Source organism: Loa loa (genome assembly GCF_000183805.2).
Source record: "Loa loa unplaced genomic scaffold supercont3.244, whole genome shotgun sequence".
Taxonomy (NCBI): Eukaryota; Metazoa; Nematoda; class Chromadorea; order Rhabditida; family Onchocercidae; genus Loa; species Loa loa.
In genome coordinates this window covers 52400-63550 of record NW_018108424.1, presented here as the reverse complement: position 1 = coordinate 63550, position 11151 = coordinate 52400, and the positions used below count along the sequence as shown (strand labels likewise).

General features: G+C 34.7%; 1 protein-coding gene across 1 annotated transcript in view; it reads left to right on the top strand.

The window, feature by feature from the left end:
- The window catches only part of LOAG_18272 (hypothetical protein), a gene marked incomplete at its 5' end in the record, with an annotated part of 15802 nt that overhangs the window by 2413 nt on the left and 2238 nt on the right, over positions 1-11151 (top strand). Inside the window, 25 exons of the mRNA XM_020450935.1 lie at positions 530-709; positions 1097-1203; positions 1313-1530; positions 2234-2480; positions 2771-2872; positions 3293-3358; positions 3472-3579; positions 3748-3869; positions 4123-4303; positions 4727-4892; positions 5040-5158; positions 5418-5513; positions 5687-5814; positions 6001-6190; positions 6452-6671; positions 6822-6931; positions 7234-7341; positions 7518-7645; positions 7895-8090; positions 8494-8625; positions 8823-8930; positions 9152-9285; positions 9398-9590; positions 9962-10105; positions 10493-10649. Of these exons, the coding sequence (XP_020305334.1) occupies positions 530-709; positions 1097-1203; positions 1313-1530; positions 2234-2480; positions 2771-2872; positions 3293-3358; positions 3472-3579; positions 3748-3869; positions 4123-4303; positions 4727-4892; positions 5040-5158; positions 5418-5513; positions 5687-5814; positions 6001-6190; positions 6452-6671; positions 6822-6931; positions 7234-7341; positions 7518-7645; positions 7895-8090; positions 8494-8625; positions 8823-8930; positions 9152-9285; positions 9398-9590; positions 9962-10105; positions 10493-10649 (3660 nt within the window). The remainder of the gene's footprint in view (positions 1-529; positions 710-1096; positions 1204-1312; positions 1531-2233; positions 2481-2770; positions 2873-3292; positions 3359-3471; positions 3580-3747; positions 3870-4122; positions 4304-4726; positions 4893-5039; positions 5159-5417; positions 5514-5686; positions 5815-6000; positions 6191-6451; positions 6672-6821; positions 6932-7233; positions 7342-7517; positions 7646-7894; positions 8091-8493; positions 8626-8822; positions 8931-9151; positions 9286-9397; positions 9591-9961; positions 10106-10492; positions 10650-11151) is intronic.

Below are 11151 nucleotides of genomic sequence, written 5' to 3'. Positions count from 1 at the left end.
TTATTACAGATAGAACTATTAACTATTATAATTAAGTTGATATGATATTCTTAGGATAGACAACATATGCTAAACAAAGTACATGAGTGGATTTGTGGATCATGGTTGGTATACCGTTTTCTTCTCCCTTAACAACAATCGTTTTCCATTTGTCGTTTTCTCACTTGATTAAGAAATCATTTTTCACTTGATTAGACCGTCAAATTGAGACTTCAGGTGAGTGGAGAGAGGCCTTTTTGTCTGCTACATTAGAGATGTGCGAGACAGGGAATGTTATTTCAGATTCGACTTATAACTTAAAATTAATCACAGAGACTAACGTTTTACTTCCTGCTTAAAATCTCTAATTTTCAGCATTTGAAGAGAAATATTAATTTGGGGAATTTGAAGTTTTGGTTTTTTTTCTGGTTTTATCTTATTCTTTTCGAAAAATTTTTCCAGTGACTTTGCTGATTTTCCAACTTGTTTCTATTTTTATAAAAAAACATCGTTTTAACTAAAATAGAATAGATTTCAACACTAATTCTAGGTCAACAATGCCGGTATCATCGACAAGGGTACGATTGAAAACACAACATTGGAGCAGTATGACCGAATAATGTCAACCAATTTGCGTTCAATGTTTTACTTGACGCAACAACTCATTCCACAGCTAATTGCATCCAAAGGTTCTATTGTAAATGTGTCCAGTGTTAACGGAATGAGATCGGTTTGTATTTTTAGATAGCTCTTCAGTAAAGGATTAATACTTCCTAAACATTTCTCTAGATTAATATTCGTATTTCGTTCAACAGAGTGCCAGATACTGGGTGCACAGACTGGGAATCCATTTTAAATAGAAGTCTTTATTATTCTGAAAAGCTGAAGGTTTTAATATTACTGTATGCAACATCATTTTCCATGGTAATTTTTGGAACAATTTCGACATAGATCACTGGTTTAGAATTATGTAGTTTAGAGATATTGATGTATTAGAAAATTAAAGGAAAATAAGAAAAAAAGATACTGCCGAGACCAAAATTTTGGTTTTTATTATAATTGAAATTTTTTCAAATTCTGTATTACTACGTTACGTGTCACTGCCTTCTTGTTTCAGTTTCCTGGTGTGTTAGCATACAATATATCGAAAGCTGGCGTCGATCAGTTTACACGCTGCATTGCGCTTGAATTAGCATCAAAAGGCGTACGTGTCAATTCAGTCAAGTAAATATTCTCGTTTTACTGTTAGTTGTATTTTGTTTATGCAAAACTCTGAAACCAGCTTATACGAATTTTTCTTATTTCGAGTTTAAATTAGAAGACTTAGTTTCAGTCCCGGTGTCACGAGAACTGATCTTCACAGACGTAGTGGTATGGATGAAACAGCTTATGAAGCTTTTATCAAACATTCCACAAGTACCCATGCACTTGGTCGTGTGGGTAACCCAGATGAAGTAGCAAATGCAATTGCATTTCTGGCGAGCAGTGCATCATCATTTATCACTGGAACATCAATTCCAGTTGATGGTGGTCGTCACGTTATGTGCCCACGTTAGAGATTCTTTAACATCCGGTTTATTACTTGATGACAGCAATATCACTTTTCAATTTAATCTGTAATTCATAGAATGATGGGACTAATTTTGATATCAGCGGAAGCTTCGGGAACGCCTTGGATATTAGTTTATTTTGATTTAAGAAATTGAAATTCATCTATACAACGTAATGTCTTTCCCTATGATTTTTAAGCCCTTTATCGGTAATTAGTAAAGCTATGTAGAGTTGTTAGTAAACACTTTCATATACCATTTACAAATATTGCTTCGCATTGCTGGAGTAGGGTTTTAAAGTCATTTGCTGGCCGTTTACATAAGTCTGTAACTGAATAATGATGTTCGCCCTGGAAGTTTAAAAAATTTATCCATAAATTACCCTACTACAGTCAACTCTTTTTGCAAACTACTTTGTAATCGTTATTTGGATTTTAAAGTATGTAAAACTAGTTTTTCAAAATCGTTGAGTTGCGTGGAAGTCCTTCATTTTGAATAAATAAAGACTCCGAAAAGCGTGATTTTGTTTCGCAGATAATGTAAACATTGCCAAGTTACACGCGCATGTTACGGTCAGCAAATATACTGGAATATGGAAATTTAGCAGGAAATTTAGAATCCTTTCCTGTCAAATAGTCCGCTAGAAAAAAGCTTGAGTTGTTTATAAATGCTTGGAATTTTAGAAAAGGGGAATTTTTTTGCAGTAAAACTAGGAACAGTGGCACAGCGTACAACGATTGAAAATGAAATTGAAGGAGAATTCATCGTAAGCAATTCATATGATGATCCAGAAGAGAATGAATATGTTGTTGCAAGTCGTTCAGAACCGGTAATTTATCCAGCAAGACGACAACGCGAAGATTCGCTCCGACGGAGTAGTCGTCGGTTGATTACTACCAAACGCGGTAATGATGAGCGAACAGACCCTCTGCCTGCAACCTTTACACGAAGGTTAGCTAAGAAGGATGAATTGACACTCCGTCTTTTTTAATGCTTGTAATGTATAATGCTTTTGACGATTCGAAATATTTCCAAGAGTTCCAAGAGTTCCAGCCTCCCAGGCATCAATTTGCTTCTGATATGAGTAAAATTTTTCAAGGTAGCCCTAATGCATAAACAATACTGAAAGATATATGAAAATACCAGGCTTATTTCGAGATATCTTTTGAAATGAATCTGAGCAGCTGGACAGTGCATATTTATGGCTATATATATGCAAAATTTTTACTGACTACTTTCAGGATTATACCACCAAGACGTTATTCACCTGGTCCACCTGATTGTAGGACGTTAAACGTCTCATCAGTTGAGAAAAAGCCATGCTTTGCTCCTCACATTGAGCGGTAAGTTCGAAGCAGTAGTAGCTCGTCATTTAGAAGAATAAGAAAGCCTTTTGGATTTCATGTTTTGAATGGTTGAAATCCATTCTAATGATATAATGTTAATGTGGGATAACATTGGTCAAATAATATCGAGACCGAAGTGTCCTGTTAAACCCAGACTAACTAGTTCAGGAAGGCTATATCGGCAGGAAATTTGGTCGAAATAGTTTTTTTTTTTTACTAGCTAAAGTTTGTAATCTTACTCAGAAAATTGAGGCATTAATGAAGTGCGACTGTATCACCACAAAGTGACTTATTGGTCGAACATTCCTATCGATTTGGACAGACATATTCCATACATCAAAATTGTTGAGATTTGAAATATTTTCTTTTTTCATGAAGAATTTTGGTTGATTGCCATAATGAAAAAGCACATTTCAGAGGTTCAGTGCCGAAGAACGTAACGAAAGAAATAATCAGTCACGAAACTATCACCCAGCATATAATGTTTTTTTTTACTTGTCTGAAAAATTTGTCTATTTATCGTTGCTTTGTATCTCTGATCGAAAAACAAGGAAGTGTTTGATGAGAATTTCACACATATATTTTCCTTCCTTCAGTGAACAGAACAATAATATCGCTGAAATGACCGATGGTCCCGTGTTCCGTGCAAAGTTTATCAATACTATTGCTGATGTTCCACTTGCTATATTAATGCGTAATGGACCGTAAGTATCATTCAGTGTATAATGTTATTTTTTTGTTTGTCTGAAAAATTTGGTTTGTTTGATTAACCGTTCAATTAATTTTCTAATGAATTTCTATTTATGAACAACATTTCTCTTGCTAAATTTCTTTCTTTTCTACTTTTAAGCGCTTAAGTTTCGGTTTTTCAGATTGGGTATGAGTGCTTGCGATAGACCACCAATAGTACGACTTACGGGTCATTCAGCATCCTTCTCATTCATCGTAGATTTAACAACTTTTGATATCACAGATCTCATTTATGATGGACTAGGTATACCCTATGCTTTTTTTGTATTTTTGGTTTGTTCATGCATTTTCGATTTATAAATCCGAATTTTTCCAAATTCATTATTTTTGTAACCTCCTACATATATTTTGATGGTATATAGCTCATCTGTGAAGAAAAAAAAATGCTATTCGCATAAAATTTTTAGTTGTTGAAAATTCTACTTTTTTCCTTAGTTCTAATCTTTATTTCCCGAGGAGGGAATTCCCATGCAAAATCAAATGCATCAAAATTGAAGATGGTTGGAGCTCGCGTGGATTGGTTTCTAAATTTTTCTTCAACAAGGACAAAGCAAAATGTGTTCAGGGAAAGCATGAATATACCATTCTGCGGAAGGTTTTGATCCATCCACATACTGTACCTTCAAATTCTGTCCGAAAAGTGATTTGGCAAGTGATGAAAGGGAATGAATTTTGTAGGTAATGTCCATTTGGTTTTGCATACACTGTTTCTTTTCTCTGCCGATTTTTCCAAAGGTCGTGTGCTAGCTGCATTGCAACATTCCTGTTAATGTTACTTTCGGAATCAAACAACTTTTATTGCATTTGCATAAATTGAATATTTTAGTAGAAGACTCTAATGGTAGCCGGTATAATATTTGTTAGTTTAACCCCTAGTTAAGTAATTAGTAATTTAAACTTTTGATCTTAACCAGTTTACAAAGAGTTCAATTAGAATTTTGGAGGTGGAGGAAGAGTAGCGTTTCAGTACTGTCCAGTTTTCAGCATATCTTGGAAAACTTTCTAGGTGTCACAGTGCATTTCGTCCTTTACTGTTATGTTAAGAGCAATGGCAGGAAATTGCGCATAGATTAGCAATACAACTTTTTTGTCTAATTAAAGGTACGCATTAATTTCTTACAATATCACCAATGATGCGGTACTAGATAGCCGTGCTTTCGTACTGGATCACGATAAAATTGACGAAGCAGAAAGTACAGGCGATGAATCCTCCAGCGTACAAAGAGCTAATGGTATATCTGTGCATACCACTAACCAAAGCGCCACTGTATGTGTATAATGGATTTCTAGAAATCTTTTCTTTTTGTATCTCTTTTATTTTTTGCTTAAGATTTTTCGTAATCACATTTTTTATGAACATCTTACGTAGCATATAGTCCGATTATTTGGGGAAATATTGTATCGGATTTTGTAGACTACGGATGAGCTGATATGTGAAGGTGAAGAGGAGAGCGACGATATTGAGTTTTACTTTGCGGGAGGAACGGAAAGTCTAAAACGACAAATGGAGGAAATTCCAGAACTAGATGCAGAGTTCGTATTTCCTATCTGTTATCAGCATCCACATTATTGTGGATATCTCTTTCGTGTTGCTCGGAAAAATGAGGCGTTTGCTGATTGAGATTCGATGCTTTCTGCTTTTCTGATTTATCAGATTTTGAATTCTTCCTTTCTGTTCGAAAATCATTGAAATTTCTTAGTAATTATATAAAGCATATATTATGCCTTTATTTAATATGTACCTTGTATTAAGAATGGACATTATTGGTAACAACGGTTTGCTTGTTTTCAGAGGTCTCTGCATGATCACCGACGCACCGGTATTCGTGCAGAAATTTGTTGGGACACTAGCAGATGCACCATTGGAATTATTGATACAAGAGGATGAGTGAGTGCTAAATCTGTCTCCTTCTTTTCATAGTTTTTGAAATGAAAATGGTTTTCATGTTTTTCTTATAAAACTCTCGCGTATTTCCACTAACGGCAGATTGGAATTCCATAAGCAACGTATAATCCATCCCGAGTTGCGTTCCAATTTATTATATGCAAATACCCTTTTAGGTTGGATGCATCGATACCTGTATGCACATATGTCCCTAAAATCAACCTTTACGGAGCAGCAGCTTGTCTCAGTTTTTTAATTGATACAAAATGTTTCCCTGTGTCAGATATCAGTGCAGACAACCTTGGTAATTGCTTTCAAATTATCAAATAATGAAATGGGAATTCATTTTTAACTTTCAAGCCAAAAATTATCAGTTTTACATTTGATATAATTCCACATGATTTTTACTAGCACGAAAGAGCAATATTGTTCGATAATAATATATGAGTTCTGACATAATTTCGAAAGAATCCGAATTTCTTTTTTCCAGGTCAATGGAATGCTAAAGATGGACGTCGGATGAGTGTTCGTAAATTCTACTACCGAGCAAAAAGTAAACCAGGCGGAGTAGAGCAGGAATATTGCGTGGTTCGGCGACGTTACCTGCATCCTCACTGTATACCGAATAATTCGATACGGAAAGTGATTTGGTTAATCAAAAAAGGTGATGAATATTGCCGGTGAGTACTACTTGTCCATTAAATTGTAATGCATAAATTAATGCAAAACTTAAAAATGATTAGCAACCGAACTTCATAATTGAAATATCAGTTCAATTAAAATAGCCTACCAAATCGATACTTTCTGGACATCGAATTAATTTTTCTGTCTTCACGTTTATAATTCAGTTTTTCTTTGCATATTATTTGAAAAATGATGTGCATCAAGTTTTGTTTAGTTTAGTGTCGAAGTATAACTACAATGTTTGTCTGTATTTTTAGTTACTCGTTGGTTTCATACTATATTGAAGCAGATGCTCACGTTATGCAAATACCTCATGGTAATTCGCGCACTAATCAAAAAAGCTATATTCGGACATGTCCAAGTGAAGTAAAGAAGCGTCCATGCAACATCAAACAGGAAGGTGCAATTCTTACAGATACCGCGAATACCCCGGAAAATGTTGTGTTACAGGAACCGGATTTTGAGGTGGGTAATGAGGTAAGTGCTTAAAACGTTAGACAGGGTTAAGTTTTTTGAATTTCTAACTGTTACTTTCTGGAACTGGACAGGATAATGATTGATGAAATGATTTTGTGACAATTAATATTAAAATTATCTTTCACTGAATGTATACTATATTTGGTTGAGGTGGATGTGGAAGCAGATGATGTTTCGGAGAACTCCGAGGTAGACGTTGACGGTAACAGTCCACAGGAAGTTTGCAGTCCCGTTATTCAGGATGCTCTCATATCCGATAGGTATATCATAATTTTTTATTAACCTACTTGTTTTTGTAGATTTTTATTATATTAGCAGACTATTCAGAATATTTCCCTGTGATGCAATACTTTCCATTATTTTCTGTGCAAAATTTCCAGTTGATTGAGTTGGGTTTTACGGAAGTAGTTTAACCATAACCTGGAAGGTCGAAAAATATGTAAATTAATTTGGCCACAATCCAGAATGGCACGAAGTGTACCTAAGACAAAAATAACTCTGTTCTTTCTAATTCCTCTAAATTCTTGCCGAAATTTGCTATATCTTAAAATATTGGTTTTAGCGAAATGGTCCACAGAATAAGTTTAGTTACAACAAGTATACCATTTAACTGTACATATATCAATGCTATAACCGAATTACCGCTTACTTTGCTTCGAAGACCAGAAATGTTAGTTTTTCACCTTTTTTAAACCATATTTTGCATTTTAAACGTAAGGAGATGTTGTGTTGATGTGCGACAGATATGTTTACTTTTCGCAAGAGAGCCAAAAAAATCAGAATGAAAAAAGTGACATTTGAAAAGGCAGAAGCATAAATAAATACAGATTATGATATTCATTGCAGAACACATGATATTGCACCAGTAAACACTGCAGTGCCTCAGATTCGTTTGATTAGTCAAGGTGTACAGATGTCATTCATTGTCGATACTTCGCAGATTCCATACGTGGAATGGAATTGGGATGGGTTGGGTCCGTTTTCGTTGATAATTTTTATCGTTTATGATAACGCACTCATTTATGATGATGCAGACGATTAGGCGAATAATGCCATTTGTTCTGAGGAGATAACTGAGTAAATGGAGACCAGCCGGAAGCTATTTGAATATATTACACCAGCCGGAAATTGTTTGAATACTAATAAAAAAATAGGCAAACTGGAAAGAAAACAAGTTAATTTACTGAAAAGGCAGAAAATAAGCATTGTCTTGTTAATTTTAGGTGCATGGAACACATCACGTGGTAACCGCGTAACTCTGAGTAAATACTGTTATGACACAAATGATAGCAGATGTGGCACTAAAGGATATGCCTATTGCGTCATCAAGAAGAAATATGTGCATCCGTATTCGGTACCACCCAGTGCTGTGCGAAAAGTTGTTTGGCTTATCAAAGAGGCTGATGGCACTTATAACAGGTAAATGGAAGTTGTATTTGCTGTTAATCTTTAACTTCCGTTACCTTTGAAACTTATTTTTCTGTTTATTTACTTTATTTTCTTTCTGGGATTATTTCATTTATCTTTTTAATCGATTTACTTGGTTATGTTCTTTCTGAACTACATATTTTTAAAGGAAAAATCAAGTTGGAAAATTGTTTTTCTTTTGTTTTTGTTTTTTTCATCAAAGGCTATCCTATGTTACTCAGCTGTATTTCACTGATTTGTCCCATTATAACCAATTGCGACAGTAAATACTGCAGCGAGTTTTTCGACATGCAATCTTGACTTGAAATTTACTATGCCTGAAAAAAAAATCAAATAACTTTTATATAACGCAACTTTTCCTGATAATTTTAGGTTAGACGAAATATCTTTACAGATACATGCTAGTGACATATAAAATTGAACGTGATGCCGTTGTTACGATTAAACGAATCCAACAGCAGGTGGCGTCGGAACAACGAATTCAGCGAACATCTATTCTTGCTGATGAAACAATATATGACCAAAAGTAAGGTATTTTCTTTCATGTTAAATTAATCTATGTAAATCGATGACCATGCTTTAACAATGGTTGAATTAAAAGCACTAAGTAATAAATGACATCCGGGGCGTTTGGTTGGGAAAAAAATCACATAATTTTTTCTTCATTTTTTTCTCGAGATTTAAATTTTGCTTAGAACAGAGAACTGTCATATTTTTGTTAAGCGAAATAAACCTCGAAATCGCTCGAGTGACGAAAAGTCCCGTATTCCTGAAGCAGTTTATCAATAACGTTAATGATTTACCGTTGGATACTTTGCTCGAGCCAGACCAGTAATTTGCTTTTTTTTTTGGTAGTCCATAAGATGAATAGTATTCCTTTTCAACTGTTTCAAATAATTATTCAGTTATAAATTACTACCACACTTGAATAACGGTAATTTAGTGTCATTTTTTTCCTCATTAAAGAAACAAGTAGCAGTGAACCAAAATTACTGAATTTACAAATCCTTGAAGTTTAATCAAAATAGTTCCTTGGCCATCACTTTTTCCAGAATTGATCTCCCGGTGTGCGATACAGTTCCACATATAGCAGTATTACGTGAACCGACTGTTTATCCACTGCAGATGACATTTCTGATTGATACGGAAAAAGTAGCAATAAGTGATCTTAGCGTTGATAATTTAGGTATGTTGATACTTTTCGTTTAATCATTTTCCTCCCATTACTTGTATTTAGATAAGGATGCTTTAAAAATTCCCAAATGTCAAAATTCTTTTCAAGTTTCCAAACATTTCAGGGCAGTGGAATACTACACATGGCCGACGTATGACCCTTCGGAAGTTTTACTTTTCTCGTGACAGACAACGTTGCCTTGAAGGGGGTCATTATTTTACAGTTGTGCGGAAAACTTACGTTCATCCAAATAGTATACCTGATGGAATGGTTCGAAAAATTATATGGCAAGCCTGTACTGCTGAAGGATATGCCAGGTTTGTGTTTAATATCTAACCTTGTTTTACTACTGGTTAATGCAGTATCTGTCACATTTCGGTTCTTAACCTTCAGATTCCATTTGCTGCGAAATTAGATTTCAAATAAAATTCAAGTTTCAAATTACAAAATATATTGAAGCTTGTCTGAAGTGAAGAAACTTAAGAGGGGATAAGGGAGAAGGGAGGGAGGAAGCTTGAACTATGGCAGTTTCTATTACTCATATTCCTGCTCTTGAGATTTCTTGCTTGGACTTGAAGAAAGGGAATGGAAAATGAAATCATTTTGAAACTTGGAACTAAAGCCTGAAAATAGAAAGTCATTGGAATATAACTGTGTACTTATTTTCATCAAATTTAAAATAATTTAGATACGCAATAATCTCTTATGATATTGGTGTAAACACTGTGGTTGAGGCTATACCACATGGTAATTCGAAGCGCAATACTGCCGTGTACCAGCGTAAGGAACCAAGCTTGATTGCTGAAAGGAAACGTGAAAAGATGAAGCGGTTGTAAGTTTGTTGTACTTTTCCTGGTTGACTTTGCTAAACGAGGAATTTCATTTCCATGCTAGATTTTCAATTTTTTACTTTTTCCACTATTTTTTGATTGAGATTATACTGAAAGACTGTGAGGTAAGATACATCTTCCAGAAAGTTGAAAACTCATTAAGCAACCTTTTATACTTGTAACTTGAATAATGAATAATCTAACTGTTAGTTGGATTGAATGGACTGATATAACAACTAACTTCTGTAAACGCTTTTGTTAGGAAGTTGTGAGTTGTGATTATATAAATGAATGCTTCATATATCTTGCTAACTGTCATGGTCCATTATTTATCAGAAAATCAGTATTTCTTTGAATTTTTAGATTTTTACAGATTAAGTACATTTTAGAAGCGAAAGAAGTTCGTTGGAACCGGAGGATACCTTTGTAGCCATGAAGCATGCTCGATTAGGTTCCTACGTATCTGCTGCATCAGGTGTCACCCTATATGAGGATGGTAATTATGAAGAAGTTGAAGACGCTTATCCATTAACGCACGAAGAATTGGTACTTATATTTAAATGCAAATCTGATCTGATTTATCCGAAAAATTCGTTTCAAGTTTGTTGTTATTTCGAATTTTTTTTAAAAAATATTGCTGGAAGTTTCCTTAAGATGAATCGTATGGCACTTCCGAGTTTACGGCGTTTCACACGACCCTATCATAATGACGAACCGTTCAGTGTGGTTTTTCTACTGGACCAACGTGTAGGCATTGTGCAATGTGCATCGTGTGGTGTTGATTTTTCACGACAGCCGCAGCCTCCGGAAGATTTAGTTCTGGAACATGTGGAACGTTTTTGGAACCAACGAACTTGTGCTTACTCCACTCAACAAATGCAAAAGAAGTATGTTCCTCCGTTATTGGTAGGCTGACATCCTTCCATGTTATGCATTTTTTGTCGCCTAAATTGTTCATGAATGAGTGAACTTTTTTAGAAAAGTAAAACGAAACATATATTATCTGGAATGAAGAGAAATAAGGAATGTAAGGCACCAGTTATTAAGA